At 37.0% G+C, this 25,605-nt stretch overlaps 1 protein-coding gene across 2 annotated transcripts in view; it reads left to right on the top strand.

Annotated features, from left to right (window-relative positions):
* Positions 1-16,222, top strand: part of kdrl (kinase insert domain receptor like) — a 62,058-nt gene extending 45,836 nt beyond the window's left edge. Inside the window, exons 25-30 of one of the 2 annotated variants that reach the window (XM_008420783.2) lie at positions 1,556-1,655; positions 4,798-4,903; positions 7,598-7,716; positions 9,271-9,349; positions 11,046-11,137; positions 13,597-16,222. In XM_008420783.2, coding sequence (XP_008419005.1) covers positions 1,556-1,655; positions 4,798-4,903; positions 7,598-7,716; positions 9,271-9,349; positions 11,046-11,137; positions 13,597-13,780 — 680 coding nt within the window. In that variant the 3' untranslated portion in view covers positions 13,781-16,222. The remainder of the gene's footprint in view (positions 1-1,555; positions 1,656-4,797; positions 4,904-7,597; positions 7,717-9,270; positions 9,350-11,045; positions 11,138-13,596) is intronic. The other variant, XM_008420784.2, reaches the window with a different exon arrangement.
* Positions 16,223-25,605: the final 9,383 nt, after the last annotated feature.

Raw genomic sequence — 25,605 nt, 5'->3', positions numbered from 1 at the left:
ACGGGGGCATTTTGCCCTAGTTCAACTTGGAGGTGAAGAAAAGTGAGGTAAAAATAAAAGTGAGAAAATCTCCTGGTCTTTAGGTTTGAAGTAATCCCGTTATGATGTCGATAATGTGAATAAAACCATAAAAATTGTGACTTTAAGAATAATCCACAAGCAGAGTTATCAGTAAGGACGGGAGAGAGCAGGATAAGCTGTTCCTCCTTCAGCTGCCAGACACAGATTAAGTTAAAACTGTACAAAGAAATATAAAATTTTCCTTTAAAAAAAACCTCTTTTCTGTAAATATGTTCTACTCAAAATGCCTCAAGTGACACTTTATTCAAATTACTGCAAAAAAATTTAATTAAAAAAATCTCCAACAATACACCAAATAGAAAGGGTTAAGGGACATTAAATCTCCTTTCTGCAGCGTCGGATCACAGCAAACCGAGTTGATTTCAAAGTTCAGTACCCTGCTGTGTAAACAGGCAGCGTGATTCCCAACTCATTTCTGTAACATGAATTAACATAAAATAATGTTCAGTAAAAAGTCACAGTGAGAACATAAGGGGATGATTGCACTGCTTTCATCCCTCAGTTAAATTAAAAAGGACACAAGGCGGCACTTTTACAGTCGGGTTGTGTTTACTGTGACTCAAAAACCATAAGTCAAAAAATAAATACCAGCATTAAAAAATGCAATTATTTTAAACAAATCAGCTGTGACTCTGATTGAATTCACAGCTTAGAGCCAAAAACTATAACTGTAGAGCCGTAAATCAATAAGCTGATGGCTTTAAAGAGAAAACTGTTTAGTGATAAAATTATGAATTTAAAACTAATATTTTTTGTGCAACAAGATTTTATTAGATTTCAAAGCATCGTGTGGGTAACAAAATCCAACTGCTGTCAAAAATACATCAAAGAAACCATATTATTTGCTTAATTTGGTCTTTTTTGATGTGTTTTTTTTACTATGTTTCTCACCAACTTTCACCTAAATAAAAATTCTCCTGGAGTTTTGATCCATGTAACCAGTAAGTCCTGGAACAGAAATATGTTTTGGATCGCCTCAAAGATGACAAACTGGGGATTTGGACAAATAAAAATAAAATATAATGTTTCACTTTATGTTTTCTTATGGCATGGAAGAAGTCATTCAGCTCTTTATTTCCCACATTACGGATGAAAAATAAATAAGTTGAACGGAGGTTCCCTTTTGAGCCGGTTCAGTGATAAATCAGACGGATTTATGGTGGAGTCTGAATGAGAATAACAGTAACACATTTTTTTTTTTTACCATATGTTAAAAGCAAACCACAGTTACATCATGCAACTGTTTCTGATTGTCTTAAATTAGCTTTCAGCCTTATCAGCAATGAATCATGCGTTTCTTTAAAACTCTTGCTTATGTTTCTGTTTGATGTCACTTCACATTGTCAGTTAAGCTACACCATTAAAACATGTTTCCCATTTATGTATCCCTATAAATTATTCTTTTTAAAGGAAAACAAATGCTGTAAGCTAAATGTGATGCAGACGTCGGTTTCTGTTCTTTGCGTCTCCCAAGGTGCCTCTCCGTATCCTGGGGTCCAGATTGACGAGGAGTTCTGCTGCAGGCTGAAAGACGGGACTAGGATGAGAGCGCCAGATTACGCTCCTTCTGAAATGTGAGAATTTATGTTAATAAAGCTTCATAAAAACGGGAAGCTTTATGTTAAAAGAGCACTGCTAGTCTTTAGGGAGCTTTTAAATGAGTGGGTTTACTGAGAGTTGTTATGATGGAGAATTAGGGCTACGAAAATTAAGAAATAAAATTACGAGAATGAAGTCAGAATGTTACAAGATTAAAGTCGGAATTATGAGAATAAATTAAAGATAATAGGAAAATAAAGTCATAATATTACCAGTTGTAATATTATGACTTTATTCTCGTGTTATTACAACTTAATTTTCATAGTTTCTCATATAATACTATGACTTTTTTCTTGTAATATTATGATTTTATTGTAATTTTATTTTTTAATTTTCTTGTGACTTTATTCTGATATTGTTACGACCTTATTCTCGTACTATCGCAACTTTATTCTGGAAATACTTTGTATTGTGGGATTATTTTGACTTTATTCCCTTAACACTCCAACAAAAGAGAACAGAAGACAATTAGAGCCATTAAAAAGAAAAATCTGACTTTTTTTCTTGAGTCAAAATCGTAAGGAAAAAAAAATCTGAACTCTTTTTTTTTCTGTGGCCCTAATCATCTTCCGTAGAAGAGGATCGAGACGCTGTTAAAAATACTGTGGAGATCAAATGCGTAGGTTTCCTTTCATCCACATTTTAAAAACTGCGTCTTATTTTGCTCATCAATCACACTCAGTCCTAGTGAAATACGTTAACGTTTATAATTGTAACATGACCAAGTATGGGGAAGATCCAGAGGTGTGAATACAAATGAAACATCATATATAATGTATAACACAATATTAAGAATCTACTAGCTATTTAATGTTTTCAGTTTTACTTCCTGTTTGTCGCTAACATAATTAGCTTCTTCCTTGTATGACAAGAATCGGCTCTGAGTATTGTGGGAGGAAACCTTAGCAGCTGATTACCGTTCAAACGTCGAGCTTTCAGGCGTTGCAGGGCTTTCTGACAGACGAAACTGAGCACCTAATTTATTTCTGCGCAGAAGTTGGAGGATTCTGTTGGACATAAATATCTGTGGGAGAACACAGTCCTCTTCTTTGGTGTCGCTGCTGTCAGTCAGCGATGGAGTTGAGTGATTTATTTTTTTTCCCCCTGCAGCCTCAGCGTGACGTCTGTGTCTGCTTTTAATTTAAACCTCCGTCAGATTGTAATACACTTTATACAAATGATGTTTAATCAAAAGGTTCAGCATTTCAAAGCATTTTTAGAAAAAAAAAATCATTTATCAGCCACACTAAAGAGACAATGAATTGATCTGCGAAATAAAACAGGTTGTAAGTTTCCGGACGGATCAAGACTTCTGTAGTTTCCATCACCAGTTCGGGGTAAACGGCTCCACCAGATTAAATACTTTACATTCTCAAACTAAGAGGTCTAGCTTTAATTTAAAGTGTAGATACACTGAGTAATAGGTCAAGCAGGATGCACAGTGCTGTTGAAATCTACAAAATTCATGTTTTGATCAACTCAAACCAATTTGGAAATAGAGGAATGATTAAAAACACACGAGGCAACAAGGGGATGCCCTTTAATTTGCGCCTCTGCCGGCTGAAATTCATCTGGCATTCCTCTCCGATGTTATGATGCATCGGAGAGGAATGCACCGGATGCTTTGCAAAGAGTGGGTACACAATAAAAGGATGCTCATTTCCCATCAGATGAATTAAAAACACAATCCTTCCTTTTCCAAAAAAGTAACTCTGCGTTCCCGGTGATGTGGGGCTGTGCTATTTATTCTCATTAAGAAGCAGGCAGGAAGGGTCTTGAATTGTGCTCCGATGCATTGTGTGCACTTCCTGGTCAATAAAATGCTTCAGATCATGCAGGAAAGACAAGTGGAAGAGTGAGCTCTGCAATTAATAAGATGAAAATGTAATAAATCAATAAGGTGAAGATGTGGTGCTTCTATAAATTACAAAGTTAACCATTTAAGGGGAGTAGTAGGAAACTGATGCACGGTTTTGGTGTTTTTTTCCAAATAAAAATCTGCAAAGTGTCCCTAAAAAAACAATCCACCGTATCTAATCGTCTTCATTACTCACATAATAGGAATATAGAGTCCATGTGTGTCTAATCAAATCTCAGTGTAAACACAGCTCTACTTTTAAAGCCTCAGAGGTTTGTTAGCGAACATTAGTGAGACTTATTGGTGAAAACCTGCGTTGAGGTGAAACATGGTGGTGGCAGTGTCATGCTAAGAGCTAAACGGAGGGAAATCCCTGAAGAAAACTCATTGAAGCTGCAGAAGATTTCAGAGTGAGACAACAACTCATAACAAACAGCCAGAGCAACAATGGCTTGACTGCAAAAACACAAAATATTTCCAATTATTTGTGTTTAGTTTCTAGTGCAGATATCATAACTTTAACGTAACTCTTCAGCAAGATATTGGAGTTTGTTTTAAGTAAATAGTTCTTGAATAATGATGAAAAATCTACTAGTTTCACTGACAGATTATTTCATTTATAACATTGAAAAAATGTCTTATTTTAAGTGAAATTAGTTAGTACGTTTTCATAATTTTTAAAGGAATCAACTTAAAACAAGTTACTTGCTGAATAGTTGCTTTTGAGTTTGTTTTGTTTTATTTTAAGTGTACTATGATATTTACACTAAAAACTAGACCAAAAATACTTGGTAAGATTTTGTGTTTTTGCAGTGTTACATCTAATAAATTAATGTAGTGGAACGGACCAGTCAAAGCTCAGACCTAAATCTAATTGAGAATCTGCAGGACCAAATAAAAATTGCTCTCAGATGCTTTCAATCTGATCCACTTTGCAATTACGAACTGCTTATAGTGGATTAAATCTAAATAAAAAACACTCAAATTTGTGGTTGTAATTTAATAAAATATAAGAAAGGTTGAAGTTGAGGCACGCTCTGTAACAGATGTTTCTAATTCTCCACTAAATGGAGGAGATGCTGACAGCTTGTCATGAGGAGAACAGGCTGCATTTGTTTCTGCAGAAGAATGAAAAACCACCAGGGCCTACGGTTGTTTTCCATCTTCCTAAAAGTGTTAATTTTCACTGTATATCAGTGGAAACACACAGTCTGCGGGTTTGAGGCTTCTGGAGCTGAAAGCTTCTCCTTTCCTTACAGATACCAAACCATGCTGGATTGCTGGCAGGGAGAGCCACAGCAGCGGCCGACCTTCACTGAGCTGGTGGAGAGGCTGGGCGATCTGCTGCAGGCCAGCGTGCAACAGGTACAGCACACAAAACAAACAAAACAAAACAAAGGAAAACTCTGCATAGCTGGAGCTTCAGTTCATGGACTCACACTTAGTGGATTCACAGTTATAGTCAGAAAAAAGTATCACTGATTCATTTAAGTCTTGTTTTTCAGTAAACAACTTTAGCGATTTAAGAACAGAAAGTTGATTTTATTATGCTTTTCTATAATTAACAGGTTTAGAAGCACCTGCAGGCACAAATCTTTGGACAAATGTCTCCTACTAAGTTAAATAGAAATAATTTTTCATTTAACTACTTAAGCCTCATTAAAAACCAATTTAGTTCCTTTTTTAAATTAATATTGTATTGTCTGAAATGCAATAAAACATTATTTTTTTTTAGTGAACGCTTGATTTTTTTTTTCCATCAGTGAAAAAATAGTTTTAACATCTCCATGTCAAAAAAAAGAGAGACAGAGACTGCGGCGGCAGCGTGTCGGTTGGTCTGTGTTACCCAGAAAGCAGTTGGGCACAATATCGCAACATCAACACCATGAGTGAAACAACGACTGGGGCAGACTACTATATAAAGTACTCGGGGACCACTTCTTTACAAATGTGGTTGTGTAATAATAGAGTATGGAACAAATTGGCAACCCAAGCTGAAGCGTCTATTCTATGCGCCTTATAATGCTTATAATGCCTTATATATGAAAAAAGCTTTAAAATAGGCCACTCACTGAAGGTGCACCTTATAGTGCGGAAAATACGGTAAGTACTTTCTGCTTTACTTTACATCAGTACAGTGTAGGGTGACCTGGTGATTCATTTTTAGACTAACTGATTAAAATGAAGAGAGAAAAAGGTGCTAAATAGGAGATTTTATTACTGAATTGAGTTAAAACTATGCTTCTTAAGTTCTGTGGAGAAAACTTTTTATCTTAAATGCAAAATGTATATAGTTTTTGCTTAATTACTGCTCTGATTGTGTTGTTCTTTCAGCAAATGGCCTTTTTTTGAGTCTGTACACTACAGTTAGCGATTACTTGTTAATGGATGAGCCATAGTTTCAAATGTTAGTTGGAATGTATGTATATATTTGAGCCTCTGTGTATATTTCTGACACTAACAAAGAGAAAATCTTTAAACAATTAAAGATTGGTGCCTCCAACTCTAGGTTTGGAAAAATAAAACTTGTTTTTGTTATTACACGATTACTCACTAGATTACCAGGATTAGTCACGGGAATTTCACATCGTCAGGAAGAAGCGTTGAGCCTCGTAATTTCAGAGGGGAAACAACACTCAGTAAGAAACTTGAGCGCAACTTTGGGATGACGGCACACATCCCATAAAAGGAACCACATGCTGAGCAAAGTGATTACTGGAGAGACGCAGGACTGTCTGGTGGGGGCGCTGCTTAATGTCACAAACTTCCGACTGCAAAGATGTTAACCTGGAAGAAATTTAAAAACAACTAGAAAAGTCGCTGCTCCTTGCAAAACAGTCGTGATAATAATAATCTGTAGAGCGAACGCACCAGATGATGCTGAAAATATTTTATATGGAGCCCAGTGAAGGAAGGGGTGATATCCCTGCACTCAGGGAGTGTTTTGAAGAAAACCGTGAAACCTACTGCAATGACGCTTATATTCCCTCAAAGCAGATGCATGTGGCTACGTTTTGATGCATGAATTATTTCTCTGGGGTGAAAGATGTGCAAAGAGCAGCATTTTGTTTGTGAAAAACCAAAAATCATCAGTTACTAGAGTGTACACTCTGTCAGTTGAAGAATTCCGCCATTGGATTACACTGTAAAACTGAAAACGGGCAAAAACTTACATAAAACTTAAATCGTGATTTTAGAAAAACCATAAGTGATACAAGAAAGCTGAATCGTTTGGAGATAGCCTAATGTCTTGTGAACTGTTTAAAAGTTGAATGAAGTTTCTAGGTGGATGTAGGCAGAAGTAGTAAGATGCCAAAAAGCTCAGAGTTTTTACAGAATTTTGTGAAATTTTCATGAATTTCAATGAGGATGAAATTTGCGTGAGAGTAAAATATTTAAAAAATAACAAAAGCTGAAATTACCAAAATACAGAGTAGAAGTCTCCAGAGCAAGCTGAACGTTTTGATATATAAACTGCTGAAATCAGTTGTAGTGCGCAGACAGTTAAGCACTGAAAAATTTACAAAAGATGAAATAATACAAATACTCAATGCTTTTGGCCATTTTTGAGGGAAATTTGCTGTTGATTTTGCATGAATTTTGTGGGCTTGCAAAAAACTGGAAGGACTTATTGATAAAATTTGGAGTCTAGAGAGCCACATAAAAATCAACGGCGTGACAGAGTTGGTCCTTGGACCTTGAGATTGATATTTATTTTAATCTGTGGCAAAAGTTGAAAAATGGTGCCTTCACATCCATAATTCTTCTTCCACTTTACAATTATTTACCACTCTGTGTTAGCCTGTCAAATAAAACCTGAATAACACATATATTAATCAAGACACTGTGAAGATAAAGGGATTTAATTTCTCTCACAACATGGCCTCAAAATAGGATAAAGCGCGGTGATGAACTGGCTGCTTAAACTTCATATTAAACGGTTTTGGATTTATTAAGCATGACCCTGGTTTCTTTGGCCTGCCGCCACCAACCTTGAATGTTTTTGTTTGCACAGCGCACACAGCACCAGCCATAAATCTACCTCTTGTGTTGATTTAGGAGGGGAAACACTACATACCCATCAACACAGCCCTGCTGGCGAAGGTGGGAGAGCAGATTGAGGAGACGGAGGAGACGTCCACACGACCCGTCTCCCACCGGGACTCGGGGGGCAGCTGGTGAGAGTTCGGATTGCTCTTCATTGGCTACCTTACATAAACAAACTCATTGCACTTTATGCGCCTTCCCTTACTGAATTATTTGACAAAATTTCACCAAACTTTTCCCTAAACTTGAAAAAATTGACAGATTTTTATGCTCTGCAGATTTCTTCTTCTGTATCTTAAAATGTTGGTGTTGACATTTACGGCTCCAGTAGGATCATATGTGACACTTTAACCTCCTTAACTTATTTTATCTTTACATTTGTCTTGCATTTTGCTTATAATCGAATTCCAGCTCATTATGTGGCCAGTTGCACAGAGCTGCAAGCCTGGCTGCACTGCAAAAACACAGAAAATTATTTTTGGTCTAGATATAATCCAGGTATCTTAGTACACTTAAAATAAGACAAAACTAACTTTTCAACCAGAAATGGGAGCTTGTTCTAATCAACAATTCCTTAATGTTGATTTTACTTAAACAAGCTCCTATATCTTTCTGAAAAATTACTTCCAAGTTAGTTTTATCTTATCCCAAGTGTACTAAGATATTTGCACTGGAAAAAGAACAGACGTTCGTAGGAATGGGCCAAAACTCCAGCAAACTATTGTGAGAAGTTTGTGGAAAGAAATCTAAAACATTTGATGCAGGTCATAAAGCTTTTAATGCAAATCTATGAAATGAACAAAAAATATATGTAACCTTTCAGCAGGATATGGGAAATTGTTTTAACTCAATAATTCCTTAAAATTGATGAATCAAGTATTTGTTCCATAATCAGATAATTTCACTGATAACATGGGAAAAGGGAAATAATCTGCCAGTAGAACTAGAATTTTAATCTAATGGATTATTCACTTAAAAAAAGCTCAGATTATTTCATTATTATTCTAATTAGAACTATTTCAACAATATTAAGGACTTACTGACTTAAAACAAACTTCAATGTCTTACTGAAAAGTTACTTGTAAGATAATTTTGTCTTATTTCAAATCAGAAACTAGACTAGGCAACATTTTGCGTTTTTGCTTTGTTTTCCTTCTGCTCTCCTCTTGAACTTTCTAAGACATCGTTGTGGACAAACCCAGATTTTTTTTACTTTTCTGCACTGAAAAATATCCAAAAACACAAAATGTTCTTAGCTCAGAAGATATGTTTAGCTGTGGCCAGAGCACAATGAGAACCCGATAAGAAATGTACACATTCGCAGCTCCTGAGATTTTACCCACCCGCCCCCAAAAAAGAAAACACAGCACTGGCGTCAAGATTTAAGTCCACTTATAAAAATATTTGTTGAGCTCTTGGGTTTTCACAGCTCCTCCAAGAGTGTTTATTGAGAAGGTGCTGAAAGGCGGTAATGACAGTCAGCCCTGGAGTAAAAACCGAGCTTCTGTTTGAGCTTCCAAGTGTTGAAATGCAAAGCAAACAGTGAGTGTTATCAAAGTACAGTGTCATGGATGCTGAACGATGTTGATATAAATGATTAGGTTCCCGTGGTTCTGTTGCTGAACTTGACTCTGTAGAATCAGAACAGAGTCTCAAAGCTGGATTCTCTCTTTTCGTTCCCGCAGGAACATAAAGATCCGCCCTGCTAGCGTGAAAACTTTTGATGAGATCACCATGGAGAACGGGACAAATGAAAACCAGGAGGTCAGTAACACAAACTGCAAAATGAACGCTCTGTTTGGGTGCAGCTACTGAGACTTAAAGTTATTCCCTAAAGTTGTTTTTCAGACTTCAGCTGCTTTTACACACATTTTCTGTCTTTTCCTTGCAACTGATCATGATTTTGGTTTTGCAGTGTGAGCTTAAATAAATCAGGAAAGTAGAGGACAAGAGAACATAAAAAGTATCTTAAGACAGGAATATCAAAGTCCTTTTGATTTTGAGCTACATCAATATCATGAATGCATTGATAAAACCAATTAAACTGCTAAAATGTTGATAAATAGCTTCTCTCTGTAAATCAAATAATGCTAAACATCTTTTCATATTGATCAGTTTTGTTTTTTGCAGTCAAAATCACAAACTTATTGTGTTAATTTAGAAATATTTGCACTTATTTATGACGATAAATTTGACTTTTATTACTCACTGCATCAATCACGGACTATAATTTGACATCAAGAAAGGCGGAGGCCGCAGTATCATATTAGTAAGAAATGCTGCCACCTACAGGTGGGAGTTAGCATCACTTAAGCCCAATGATTGACGATTTTGTGGAAGATTTGCAATAAAACATAAAATTATTAATTTGATTCTGTCAATCTTTTTAGAGATCTTTTGCATAAATTTCGATGATTTGCGAAAAACTGGATTGATGCCTTCTAGAGTCCAGAGGGCCGCATAAAAAGCTTTGGTGGGCCGTTTTTGGCCCCCTGACCTTAAGGTTGACATGTGATTTAAGAAAAATGGAAGAAATCCCATCCTGTTGGTGCATCAACACCGATTTGTGTCACAATTATTGCACAGTAATGGCCAAAATAAACATTCTTTTACCAGTTAAATTAAACACGTAATAATTTAATTAAGCAAATAAGGAACTCCAGTTTGTTGTTGGACAAGGATGTGTGAAACGTAAAAAAGACCTTGAGATGTGACTCACGTTCCAATTTCTTTAGGCGTCGACTGGAAGAAATGTAACAAAATTTAGTCAATTTTGAGCAATAAAATCAGGATTTAGGCCTGATTTTATTGCTGTTTTTAATCAGGTTTAATAAATTAATTAATGGAAGCAGCAAAGTCACTGAATAGATGTGGAGCGTCATTTTTTTAAAACAAATAATTAGTTCTGTTGCCAACATTTTAAATTTTAAGAGTAGTTTTAGTTTGTCTGTGGTAATTTTGAACTAAGTGAAAATAAAAACATCAAACACTGTGCTGGGGGCCACATTTGTTTCATTCTTGAAGGGCCACACGCAGTCAGTTCTGGGGCAGCAAATGGCCCCCGGGCCGCACTTTGGAGACCCCTGACTTAAACCAAGCTCCAACAAAGTTACTTTCAGTCTTATTTCAATTGTACAAAGACATTTGCACAAGAAACTAGACAAAAATTATTTTGTAAGATTTTGTGTTTTTGCAGTGTAATTAAGTAGTGTTATAATTGATTTAGGAGCCTTTTTATCCGTGATTGATTCACATATAACACTGTGTTTCTGTGAAAAAGCTGCAAACAAGTAGAAAAAGCAACCAAGATGGTTTCACAGACATTAAGAAAGCCTAAAGACTACTTCAAATAAATGTCTTGCTCTTTGGAAAGCAAATGCAAAACTTCCTGCACACCTCTGTTCTCTCTTACACTTTTAGCAATAATCATTTAATCATTTCCCATCTTCTTGTTCTTCAGGGTCAGTCGGACAGCGGCATGGGCCTTTCGTCCGACAACATGAAGACTCTGATGTCGTTGGCAGGCCGACCTCTGAGCATCATGGCCTTGGCGTACGTAAGCTGCGACCTTCCCAGTGCCCTTCAGAGGCAACGAACCAACACAAACACAGACGGCGATCACAGAAAACCAGCGTGGAAACCGGCTCAGCGGGCTGGAATGCAGACGCTATAACTGTCAGACAAATTCACACATGTAAAAAGAAGTCAGCGGCCCGATTTCTCTTTTGTCCAAAGGAACTGTGTATGAGTCAAAATAATAGAGATGCTAGAGAGAAAAGGAAGAGCTAAAAACAAAGAAAAATCTTCTTTTAACTCGAGGATCCAGCAGTTTTCAGTGAGAAATGAAGCTGTTTGAAGAAGGAAAACAAATCTGAGGCAATATGTTCTCAATTTAGAGGTTTACTGAAGGAACACGTCTAATATGGTGGAGATTTAGTCTCAAAATCCCCAAAATTATAAATTTAGCTTCTATATTTTACACTGAAGCCTGAATTCAAAGTGCTTATCTTCATCAAGGCAAAGAGCAAAGAGGCGAAACTTGCATGAAAAACAGCTGATTTAGCTTGTAGCTGGGGGGGAGTAACATGTGGGACAGAGCTGTAATTTACTTACAGCTCACCCAACTTCACACCACTTCGCCTCAAAGTGTCTTTTAGATCTGAAAACGAAACATTATGGGTCTGCCTGTCCAATCAAACCCTCCGCCCGGCACAAAGAGTTGGCTCAAGCATCCAGACAATTATCTGTGTTTCAAGGGGAGTCGTCTCTCGCTGGGCAGCCGCTCAATCACTGCCAGTTTCTAAACTTAAGAGGGTTTACAAGGACCTCCCCTGCAGGAGTCGCCTTCCTTCTTTCACCCAGAAAAACACCATAAATCTAACTTATTCCAACATTTTCAATAGAAAAACTCCACTCCACTCCACTACTGAGAAAATAACATGTTGCGCTTTAATAACTGGTTTACCAGATAGTTTATTAATCAAGACCGAATTCCAGTTTGGTGTCCCAGCTCCTGCTGGGAGCTGACCTTTACTCTGAAGGGAGAGGTTCTGGTCCAAGACAAAAACACTCAGTCATAAAAGGAAGCAGAAAAACCTCAGGATGATTGATTGTATCGAGCATGAAAACAGGGAGGTTTATCTGGTTATAAGGCTGGAAATATGTAAAGGAAATTGGATCAAACAGGCGTCCAGTTTTATTTTATGAAGGCATGTTTTTTTTTTTTTTACAGTCATGCAAATAATAGGGCTGTAGTGATACAATAATCTCACAATATGATACACAATATTCTGCTCACAATACGATATATTGCGATATTCAGCAAACTATATAATTCGATACACTTTGCGATTTTCTGAAAGATTTTAGAGGGACAGGGTGATTTTGGTGACATTTTGTGACTGTTATAAAGTTGGATTTAATTAATTTAACTGAAAACTGATTAAAAGCACCAACTACACAATACCTGGTTCTGGTTGGACATGGACACAGACTTAAAGTCGACAACTGGACAAAATGAATCAAAGAAGTGGTGAGAAAACATGTTTCTTTTAATTGAAACAGTACAAACTGTAGCTTACATGCATTTGTAAAGTAAATAAAGTGCACCAAGTACCTGCTCTGAATAGTTTGATACCTTTTTAACCTTGACACTTAACATCTGAAGGAATCACCAGATGACCGAATCACTCTCCTGGCGAAGCAAGCAGTGAGTGAGCAAGGTGACAGTGGATGTTACGATACTTGCGGATGAATATCGATTTTTTTCTAGGAAAGAAAATATCAATATATATCGCAAAATCGATATTATTACACATCCCTAGCAAATAAGGCCCATTAATGGCATTAAAAACCCTTGATTGACAGCACTAAGACCCGCCTCCTGGCTCCGATTGGTTGTTTCTAATTAGCATTGGGAGAAGCCAGAGGAGCTGGATTATTTAACAGATTATCTGTCTCAGTACCAGAGGCGGCAGAGTATCCAAAGGTTGTACTCAAATAAGAGTAATGCTACTTCATTGTAATTTTACTCAAGTAAAAGTAAAAAAGTATCCGTCCAAGAAATTACTCAAGAAGAATTTGGTAAAAAGTCTACTTCAGTACTGAGTAACTGATCAAATTATCAGTCATTTAATATTTAAAAATTACATAGTCAGATAAGCCAAAATATAAAGTTGAGTGGAAATTTTTGGTATTTTAAGTACAAAAATGACAACAAAAATAACAAAATCAGGCAAAAGAAAATGTTTCCAAATCAGTTTTATTTCCATAAAGAACAAAAACAACAGGTGATTGTCTGTGTCTGGTGAATCTTTTTTAAAACATCAATCTAGAAAAGTTACTCAAGTAAAAGTAAAACTAACAAAATACACTCCTAAAAGTACATTTTTTAAAAAAGTTACTCAAGTAAAAGTAACTAACTACTGTCCAACTCTTTACTGTTTATAAAAGTTACATACTTTAAATAAAACTAAAACATTATTTATGTTTTCCTTCCTCTGTGTTTCCAGGATGAAGGCGGTGAGTAAGAGTAAAGAGTCGGTGCTGAACGACCCGGAGAAGGACAAGTTCCTGCCCACCGTCCCGCCGCTGGACTTCAGCCTGGACGACTCGGCGCTGGACGTCAGCCTGGAGTGCCACAGCCCACCGCCTGACTACAACTCCGTGGTGCGCTACTCCACGCCTCCCGTGTAGCCTCCACCCGAACCCCACCGGAGGACCCCAGAGTGGAAGCGTCAAGGCCTCGGCTTTGTTCCCCCCGTGCGTCAGCGGCCGGGGAGGAAAAGACGAGACTCCCTGTTCACGGACTCTGAAGTGACTCAGCTCCACTGCGCTCCCCTGTGGATCTCTGGATTGTTGATTCCCGTATTTTTTTTTCCACATGTTGGCTTCTCGATAATGCTGCTGGTCTGTCCCAACCTTCACTGTCAAACAGCTGAAAACAGCCTCAGGTATTTCTCTGATCTACTGTGAAACAAATCGCATCAATCCCAAACGATCCGCAAAGACCAGTTCAACCCAAGAAGGAATAAAATAATCTTAGAATAAATTTATCTTTTAACAATGTAGCATAAACTGGCGGAAAATTTTAAGTTCTCTTAAGGGCGTAGTAAATAAACCTATATGGAGGATTTACGTTTGTTTTTTTATTTATTACTGCGACTTATGATGGGGCGATAAATCGATTTTATTGATTAATAAAATTTTTGTTTTTTAAGGATTTAATTTCTGGAAAATCTGATTTATTTTTTTTTTACCAATGCACTCTTGTTTATTTGGGCTATGAATTCAGGTAAAATCTACAATGAATTATTAGAGGCAGGCTAAATATTTTTATTATGAGAATAAAGTTGTCGCTATGGTAATGGAAGAGTAAAGTCGTACGACAAAATGTTGAAATATCAAGAGAATAATGTCAATATTCGCAGAATACAGTCGTAAAATAAGAGCACAAAGTCACAATTTTATGAAAACAAAAATTGAAATGAGAAATGTTGAGAATATCATAAAAAATAGGGAAATACTTCGTATTTTAATATCAGCATCAAATCTCCAATAGCAGAAGTTTAAGCAAACAAATTTAGAAGAAAAAAAAAGAGCCAAACTGAGCCGCTCATGTCAGATTTTTATAACTCTGGAAGCTTTTTACTAAAACTTACTTTTTTTCATAATTTTCAACATTTTTCTGGTAAAACTGCATTTTTATTCTGCTGATACTATGCCTATTTTCTCATAATTAAACAAAACTTCTTGTAAAATAAAATACAAATATTACTATCAGGGTGGATTTTTCCACATTCTTCTGAATGTGAGATTTGAATTCACACTCATCTACAACAGAAGATTCATTTATTCTAAGGGTTTTTATGCCAGGAGAGCACTAAAGGTGGTAGCCTAAACTACTGTACAAAATAAAAAAATAGAAAACATTCATGTTTGTAATCTCCGTTTGAGGTGTGATTTTATCCAACAAATAAAAAAGTTGCTGATTTAACTCAGGTCTACCCATACAGGAAACAGTTTATTTGTTTGCTTTGCTGTTCAGAGTTTTAAAACTCCCAGGTTAATAAAGGAAACAGGGTTCAGATGTTACCTTAACGCGAAACATTTTTATGATTTCCTCCTCCTGTTTGGTGCGAATTAAACGCTGCACTGCTATTTTATTTCTCCTCCTTTGTTTTGGTCTAAAATACAATTTGTATATCAACACATGTAATTAGAATAAATCTTTATAGGAACATTTGATCCAAAAAGTATTACAGAAACAAGTTGTATATTTATGTAGAGATTGCAAACACTGTCGTCTGTTGTTTCGCTTTTCACCCAGATTTAACGGTTAACCAAAGGATATTTTCCAGATCATATTTTCTGACGTTTTCCCGTGTTTTGTTCCTGTTTTTGTTGAACTGTAGAGGAATTCTCCTCGTAAACAGGTGAGCAGGCTGTTCTCTGAGCCTCGTTTTGCAAAGTTTCCAACACTGGCTGCACAAACTTTGAGTCATCAGCAGCAACAGCTTAGTCTGGTTTTGCAACATCTGCATGGAAGCAGAAACCGTGGAGTGAAAGTTTAAAGCTATGTTGTGTTCAATTACCACTAAAAAAACAGTATTTGTGAGTAAAAATGAATCTATGCTTTTTCAGATGAAGTGGGGAACAATTATGCACTGATACCAAGTGATATCAAGTAAATGTATTTTGTATTGTTACCGTATTTTATTGAGACAGTTGTAGGTAACATTTTTTTGCAAAGATTTTAGATGCATTGTTTATATTTAACCCATATCTATATAGTAGAAAGTTAACGTTTGCAGTATTTGATGTGTTATGTCTTTTTTATATATATATCTGCTTTGTGCTTAAAGGATAACCCTTTCCGTCAGAATAGATCACGCCTCACTTGTTTAGCTCATTTCTCCCTCTTGAACATTTCACCTTCACTGTAATAGGAAAATTTGACTTTATAGCATTTATTTGTGACAAATACACATTTATAAAGATAAAGCTTCCTTCTGTAACTCAACCCGACATGGAGCGCTACAGCTTAGATTTATTAACGTGTGATGCTTGCTACCCAACACTGTTAACAGAGTGTATGAAGTAAATAAATGAATGAAGATTTATATATTTATACAGTCATTCTAGTCCTGACTCCATTCTTGGGGAAAAAATACTTTTTCTGAATCACTTTGCTGGGATACAGAGGTGGAAACTGGATGCAGACATCAGTGACTCAAAGAGGAGAGGCTCCATCCTGCTGCGGATGAGTTTTGATTTTTCATTTGGTCTCAAAGGGTTTTTATATTTTTATATTTCGTTCACCAGCATCAGAGTCCTGACACACTCTGGAAACATTTTAATTTTGGTTTAAGAATCACATTCTGCTTTATTGACTCAGTTTGTCCACACAAAAAAAGTGAACATATTAACATTAAGTCAATGTTTACATGATAAAACCAGAGACCACGTTTATTTAAATACCTTATTTTCCGCACTATAAGGCGCACCTAAAAACCTTCAATTTTCTCAAAAGCCGACAGTGCGCCTTATAATCCGGTGCGCCTTATATATGGACCAATATTGAGCCACAACAGGTCTAGCAACTACGGTAAGCAGCCGCCGACTTTCTTTTCGCCCGTAGAAGAAGAAGCGTGCGGTGCATGCTGGGATAGTTGTCAGAACGCTGGTTTGTTAATAAAGTTTGACTGACCTATCTACCTACCGACCTGATAATCAGGTCATCTGCAGGTCATTTAGCACCACATCTCCACAAACATGCTGTGTGCGAACGGAGAAGGGTGACCATCGTCCGGCCACGCCCCGGCCCAGTCGCAGAAGGCTCTCCTCGCCGACCTGAGTCAGACTGTTTTGTTGATATTGACTTTAGTGCAGATCCATCTAGTGGATGCATAACGTAACTCCAGCCTCTACTGTAGCGTCTATTTTATGTGCCTTATAATGCCGTGCGCCTTATATATGAAAAAGTTTTAAAATAGGCCATTCATTGAGGGTGCGCCTTATAATCCGGTGCGCTTTATAGTGCGGAAAATACGGTAATTTAAGATTCATATTTATACAGTATCATTACAGTAATTTACAGAAGAAGACGAAGTACTGGATGATTTAAGGTCCATGGCAGTTTTTGTAAATGCCGTTCCTTACCGCCGATCTAAAGTTACAGTGAGTGTCCAGCATGTGTGGGATCTGGAGTTTTTTATAGTTAAAAAGTACTGAAAAATCTCCAGATTTGACTCTAGAAGAGCACAGAGTTTTGACATGAACTTGTGCTACTAACAGACACACTCGTCAGCAACTTTGTTTCCTACATCTGTGAAATTACTTCTTAACATAAAAAACGACCAACTCAGCCAATCGCATGGCAGCAACTCAGTAATGAAATAGAACACACCTTCTATCATTAGCATCATTTATAATTAGCATGCTTTATACCAGTGCTACTATGACTACTGATTTTAACCTTTAAAGAGTAACAAAGTAAAAAGAAAAATTAATTTGGATTTTGAAATGCTGAGTGGTATTTAAGTGTGCATTCTTATTTTAACTATTTGAAAGTAACAGCAGCTGATAAACACAAAAAATTATAACTTATATTTCCTAAATAGTGGCAGCAGCCATCAACAGAAAGAAAATAATCATTATTATTTTTCAGTGTGTAATAGCATTTAGGTTGCAATATTCAATGTTATTTAAAATATATGTAAATTTGTCTATCATGCTAGCCTGGTGCTCCTGGGGGCCCCCTGGTGGCGTGGGGGTCCTAATCGCATATGCCTTGGGAGGCCCCGGTCAAGAGTGTCCACATTTTTTTTTTTTTTTGTTGGGCTCAAAGCCACAGGTTCGCTACGCATTGCACATGCTTACCTACTAAAATGACGCGGGTCACTTCTGCTTCAGTCTTGTGGGAACTAAGAATAAACTTCCTTGATTTTCACATTTTACTGAAAAAATAAGAAATTGTACATTTTTCCTGAGAAAAATTAATATTTTCAGTGTGAATGATTTTCCTATAATTGCCTCCCTGACCTTTCAGACTTATCAAGCAAACCTCTTGGGACTGTGATGCAGAAGACTGCAGCCCAGCCTGTTGACTCAGTAAACCAAAAACTTCCGAGTTATTCGCAGCGAGGTTTGTCTGGGCTGAAGTGTGGGCCCGGCTCCTGGTCCTCGGATTGTGGAAGACTCACTTCCTAGTTGTGACAAGGTGTCAGCAGCCTGTCTGTTCCTTGGGACATTGTCCGCCTCTGAGCAGGAAAGGAAGGAACTCTTAATCATCCTGGTCACGACCGGAGGGCGCCACACACTGGCCTTCCTCTGGGAGACAGTTTTTACCGGCGCTAGGTGTGTCCAAGTGAGGGGTCCTCACAAACACACACACACACACACACACACACACACACACACACACACACACACACCCACACACACACACACACTAGGGGACATGGGACATGACTGTCCCCTGTTGTCCTTTGCTGTGTTTACAGTAAGGTGAGTGCCAAGCATTGGATCTGAATGTATGTCAACAACTTCCTGTGCAGACTATTTCAGGAATATAAGATGCAAACAAACAGGGGAAGGATGTAGGAGGGGAGCGGGGTTCGTGACTGTCATGTTTTTTCTGTCTTTTGCATCTGACGCAGTGATTTTCCATTCCTGTGCAGGTTGGAGGATCATTTCCAGAGGGACAGCACTGCTTTCAAGTTAAAGATTTAAGAAAAAATAGTGTGATGTTAATCAAAGTTTGCAAATATGATAATCTCGTCTTGCTCGTGCCCCCAAAAGAGGGGCATGTTTTGGAGTAAATTGTCCAAATCAACTGCAGAACAAAAGCAAAACACTTTGTGAAGTTTCTGGATGAAGCCAGTAAGACAGAGTTGTGAGTCCATACCAACATCGGCTGAAAAATAAAGAAGACATCACTCTAAAAGCAATACAAAAAGCTACTTTACAGTTTACAAATGGACTCAGGCACAAAGACTTCAACTTGAAAAAAAAAGTCAAAGATTATAATATTTGGAGAAAGAAAGAGGAAATATTGCTGTCTGAAAATATCTTGTTAACTATGAAGTACGGTGGTGGCAGCATCATGATGCGTTTTGCCACAAAGGAGTTGGTGCACTTGTTTTAATAGACTGCATCATAAGGAAATAACAGAGTTTGGTAACTAATTACATTTATTCAAGTTGCATTTTGGAAATAATTTACTTTTTGAACTGCTCTTACTGCACTGTACTTTTTACTTTTACTATATTATAAAATATTTCTACTCTTGAGTAAAATTTCTCGATTTTCTACCCACTAATGAAAAACAAACATGTTTTACCAAAAATTCACCAGTCACAGACCAGCAGTTTTTGTTCAAGTTTATCAGCCCAAAAACAAGTATTGTAAAGATTTTAAGAGAAATTTAAAGCCATTATAAATAAAAACCATTGTAAATCCATAACCTTAATCTTTATTTTATTTTAGTCTGCTTTTCTAAAAATATGTAATTTCTCATCAGGAATTCATCTGACTCAACAGCACAGCAGCATTTAAAAATAAATAAAAAATACACTGATTATTTTCCTCCACAATAGTTAGATTTTTTTAAAACGCACTGCCATCCTGCGGACTGCAGGATAATTACGTTAATAAGTGACCATCATTGGCTGTCTGATTGTGTTTTCCTCATTTAACAATAACACTCATGATCCCCTTCACCCCACTCCCACTCCCCCCTGACCGCTTCCACAGCCTCTTCCCAAAGCAAACAGAGCTGCAAAAGCACTCCATTAATCACACAAGCAGAACCATTAATGAATTCACAGAACATTTGAAGTTACAATTTAATAAGAAGTGAAAGAGAAACATCTGGGATACAGCTTGTATTTCCATCTGACAGAGGATTTTTATGCAAAAAATGTTTAAAAAAAAAAAAAAAAAGAGGATGAAAGGAAGAAAATTAAATGTTACCTCCCTGGAGACAGAGATGCCCACACAATGGCATTCCCAGACCCCACAGATGCAGATGAGCGGCGGGTTAACCACGTTCACACCTCTCACCTAAATTCAGAACAATGAGTTTATTACTTTCCATGAAAACTCCTAACTTTAACCCAACCTCGGAGAGCCGAGGCAAAAACTCATTACGCTAAATAAAGAGTTTATCTGGAAAAAGGAAAAAACATCACAAAAACATCTGTGGAGAATGAAGCAAGAACAACATCTTGTACTTTGACCTTTGACCTTTAAAGACTCTCTGCTCTCCTGCCAATTTCTGCAGGCCACCTGAATTTTATAACATGGCCCCCAAATGAACTTACTTCAACCAAAATTAATGTTTTCTGGCTTGCTGCTCATTACGTTCAGACGAAGGCCAGCTGCAGCTTCTTATTTGACAAAAATGAGACCATAAAGGTTAATAAATTCAGTAATAATCCAAATTTAATCATTATGTCAGAGTTAATCAACACAACTCTGGTGTCTGGCTGATCTGGGATCACTTCAATCCTTTGGCTGGTATTTTTGTCCAGGTTTTAGTGCACCTGAAATAAGACAAAACTAACTTAAAATTAACTTTTCAGCAAGATATAAAAGCTTAAGTTAAGTAAATAATTCCTTAATGTTGATGAAAAAGTACTTGTTCCACTTAAACGACATTTTTCCATCTTATAAGTGAAATAATTTGCCAGTAGAACTAGTACTTTAAAAAAAAAAAAATCATTATTAGTGAATTATTTATTTAAAAGTAGCTCCTCTATCTTGCTGAAAAATTACTTGAAAGTTTTTTTTAATCTTATTTCAACCTTACTGAATATTTAGATTAGAATTAGACCAAATATAGTTGTTAAAATTTTAGATATGAGATTCTTTTTAATTTTTAGTGAATGGTTTGATTTTAACAATTTCTACCGTCACTAATTATAAATAGTTGTTTGAATGCTCAAATAAACATGCTCATTTTATCCATTTTTAAATTAACCAACTTTGTTACACATTAGTTTGAGCAAGAACACACTAATCCATATAACTACATGATATTTATGCCTTTACCGTACAGTATTTTATACTTTATTCTACTTTTATGTATTTTAAGAGTCTGTTTGCTTTGATTGATTGAATGAGATATTTATTGTAAAAGTTCTCAATGAGGAAACATAATGTAGCTCACACATCTGTGTCTCCTGCAGTCCCACTTTTCTTATTCCAAATACTTTTAAATGAAAACCAAAAACTGAAACCGCGTAGTGACAGAAATGATTCAAACTCAGTGTGATCCAACCGCACACATCACCAAAGATCTGCACTGCAATCCATCAGTCAAGTGTGTACAAAACTTTAAAATAATCTTTTAAAGCTTCTGTTTGCCTTATTGTGTCTGCAGCAATATTTTACCCCAAAAAACATATTTTTGTCAGCAAAACTTATAAAACACATTAAAAAAAAAACTTTAAGGCAAGCTGCATTTCTATGAAGCATCAGTTAACCCAAACATAACTGCAAAGAAATTGGATGCAACAAGGATGAAAGGAGAAGGGAACACCAGTCACCGCGCAATAACAAACAGCTTGAGGCTGGAAACACGAGCGTGAGGGTCTGCTGCTGCACATTTTGTTTAAATTCACCAAACATGCAGACAGAAGCAGCAGAGAGAGAGAGAAAGAGAGAGAGAGGCATTAACACTGCAGACATGCATCTGAGCAACAACACAACTCCATCATGTTTGCATTAATGATGCCACTATGGCTACAGCGTCTGGTCCCCAGCTCCTGTTGGTGCAGGAGCACTCAGTACGCCTCCTTTACCCCCTACCAGGAAGGTAAACAATAGGGTGAACTGGTGTTCACTGCTCTGTGTGTGTGGGAGCAAAAACAGCTCAACTTCAGCATCAAATGTTTCTGCATCCGCAAAGTTTAAAGTTCAAAGGGCAGTATTAAGTGTTTCCCAGACACACAATGCCACAAATATTACTTAAAAGAAATTCAAGCCCTTGAAATTGAGCCTCTGTCTCTTTAAAAAGTCCTGCTCATTCTGAAACTCCGCCTTCGGGAAGTCATCACAACATGGCTTCTCTATTAACCCTTCAACAACGTTTTTACCAGCGTTTCACTGAGACGTGGCTCCTATAACGAGAACAGCAGTTCCACCAGGTGTTTGCTAATTGCTGCTGGCTAGTCTGAAGGAGCTGACTGGGTGAGGGCTCCTCTGTGAAGCAGAAACTCGGAAGCTTGGAAACTGCAGCTCTGAGGAGGAGCTGCGTCTTAAAGGCGGAGCTACGTCCACCCAGGCGTTTTTCACAGCTGAATGGTTGCCATGGAGAAGACAGGATTTCTCAAACATCCATGAAAGAATAAAAGCAACACTAAATGGAAGGTTTTTGATGAGGAAATAACTTTATAATATAATAGAAAGCTCATAATGCTGGCTTTATGTAAAGTTGCCTCTTTAAAGAATCATCACAATAACAAATTAAACAATCAAAGTTCAGTTTTATTAGATTTGTATCAGATTCAGAATCCCAACCAGGAAGAATAAACAGGAAAGGAAAAAAAGAAAATAATCAAATAGGTTCTTTAATCTGTCCGGTTTACAAACCTGTTAGTAAATCAACACGTGGATTCAGATGTTCCCTTCAACAATAAAGAAGCTTCAAATATTTACAAAACAACAATAAAGTCCAAATTGCTGCAACAGAAATACTTCCCCTGCAAACCGACATGTAAACTGGAAAGTCTGCGGATGATTTGATTTTTACGGCCAGCTACGTCGATGAACACCCAGAACCACTCAGGCTTCCACCCCTGCCTTGTAGCGTCTTCCACCAGTGAGCCAGACAGCTGTGACTCCTTTATTTAATCAGTAACATCCATCCAGCACACAGACTGTTTGGGGTTGTTTTAACCCCACATACCCACATCTAAAAATATTTCTCAGAAAATAATTTGTTTTTGTCAGAATGAGTAAATTCCATTTCAGCCAACTGGTTGTTGTTTTCTCTTTTTTTCTGTTTTAAAATATGACTGTACAAGATGTTCTTGAAGCGCTGTTTTTAAGTCTGCTAATTAGTTTGTTTACTTATTTGATTTGCTGATAACAAATTTTGTGTAGAGTTTACGCACATTTTGAATTTGATAAGTAACAAACAAGCACATGATATATTTTCTCTTTCTGTAATACATTTCATTGAGAGTAACATTTCCTCATGTTTATCTCTAACAATAATTTACATATTGATGGAGTATATTACACAACAAAAACTAGAAAGAATATTTGAGTCTGTTGCTGTCAGTAAAACACCCCATAAACAAAGTATTTGGCTCGTGTTTCCACGTCTTTCTATGCAGATGTTTTATATTAGAGATTAAAACTCATCACTAGTGCCTGTGTGTCAACTATTTGTCTAAAAATAGCCGCAGATGTTCCTAGTTTGTCTCCTTTCCTGTGGTCACTTCTCAAACATCTGTGAATTATACTGTACTCATTAAATAAGGAGAAAGATGCTCCGACTTAAAAAAAAAAAAAAGCAAATTAAACTATTAATGTAATTATTCAACTCCATTGATTGATGTTTCACAATAAATTATTGCACTGAAGTAGATCCACCTCCGTTTTGGACGTTAGAAATGAGACATTCTGCAGTGCCTTAATTTTATCACTTGATGGCAGTGTTGCACTGTTTTACTGTTCTTCACGGACAGAAAATAACTGATTATTTTAACTAAACCAAAGGATTGTAATACAAAAAAAGAAAGAAAAAACAATGAAGGAATTTCAGTTTTCCATCTGCTGTATCCAAGGATATTAACTGAAAATTTAGTGGAAGGAAAAACTTTGGCAAAAAAGGGTCCAGACAAAAGTTAAAGCGTTTAGAGGATTATGAGACAAAGACCATTCAAGAGATTCATGAGGCATCGATTGCAGCCAGAGTCTGAGCATTAACAACACAGATGAATCCAGAACATGCAAGACACCTGTCGCACTGACTTTCATCCTTGTTTTACTCCCTAAATTTAATTATCAAAATAGTTTTAACTTAATTTATTATAATGTAATTTATTGAGATATACCTGTATTTTTAAGTCATGTACGTCATTTTCAGGTTTTCGTTACATTTGTTAACGTCTAAACATGTTGAATGCATACTGTGCACAAATCAACCATTATTTGTTTGTTATTTATTTATTTGGTTGGTTGGAAGGTGACGGACTGGACAGGGAGTGGACTGTGGAGGTTAACAAGGACCCCCCAATTTAGATTTTGCTAATCTGAATTAGATTTTGTAAATCTAATCTGCGGTTCTTCTCAGATAAATATACCAAATTAAAATAACGTATTTTCCACCTTTCATCGACGTCTATGTGATGTGAGCCTGTTAGACAATAAAATGTGCTTCCGTGATCAGTCAGCACAAGGGGGCATCGTTTGGTCCAAAAAGCTTCGTGAAGTGCGAAAACTGCAGAAATACCCTGATTACAAAATAACACAATCTATCGAAATGAGAGAGACTGGACGGAAAACACGTTGAAAATACATTTATATTGTTCAAATTGGCTTATTCGAGGTTTTATTCTGCAGTTTTAGTCTAAAATGCACACATTTATGCTTTCGTGTGCAGCTATTTTGTAACTAACAATGAAAGAAAATTGTGGGAAAATGTCAAAAAGAAAAAAGAAAAATGATGCGTGGCTCTTTTAAAAGATGCTTCTGCAGATCAGTGTGCAGCATCTCACTTTTACTATCTCATAAACTTTTTGTGACCAATAAACAAGTAGGCCGTGATTTAAAAGAAGATTTAAAGAAGGATAACATTATTAATGCACACCTCCTTAAAAATGTGCTTGAATGTTTCAGTCGATAATTGAATTCAAACGCATCTCTTTTTTTTTTTGTGAAGCGTCAGATTAAAAGCAGTTTGAGTGGACAGCGGTGACTGATGGTGCCACCGGCCACTGTTTGTCTCTGGGAGGAGGAGAGGGGGCTGCAGGAGTTTCCTTGTAACCGGAATTAGCTGCGAAGTGCGACCTAGAGGTGTGAACGGAATACGAAACAAGAAAAAGTCTCTCATACTTTGCACCTCGTTTGCAATTGAATATCCTGACAAATAAGTCCGGGTTTACGTGTGAAGCGTGGTCACGGTTCCCACAGTAACATTTCAGACATGGTTTCGTTTTAATTCAGAGTGATAAAAGTTTAAATAGTCACCAATCTTAAGCAACGAAGGTAAATTATTTTAACAAGCTATTTATTGTAAAAGTTAATCTGTGCGTAATTACGCACAGGCCTCCTTGTTTGCGTGTGTGGACGTGCAGGCCTGTTTTATTGCCCGTGTGTGCAGCTGATAGGCCCTGGTGATAATTTATTCATGGAGCGGATAACCCGTGCTCGGGATAGGCCCACTGTCACAGGATGACGCGCTGCAGGACAGACGCAAGGGACATTCAGGCCTGCAGCACCGGTCACTTCCATTTAGATGTAAATCTGCGAGGATCGAAGAGTTGGCCGGCCTCAGGCAGGCCGCA

The sequence above is a fragment of the Poecilia reticulata genome, linkage group LG10 (assembly GCF_000633615.1).
Source record: "Poecilia reticulata strain Guanapo linkage group LG10, Guppy_female_1.0+MT, whole genome shotgun sequence".
Lineage (NCBI taxonomy): Eukaryota > Metazoa > Chordata > Actinopteri > Cyprinodontiformes > Poeciliidae > Poecilia > Poecilia reticulata.
The sequence above is the reverse complement of the archived record's forward strand: the minus strand, read 5'-3'. Positions and strand labels throughout refer to the sequence as shown.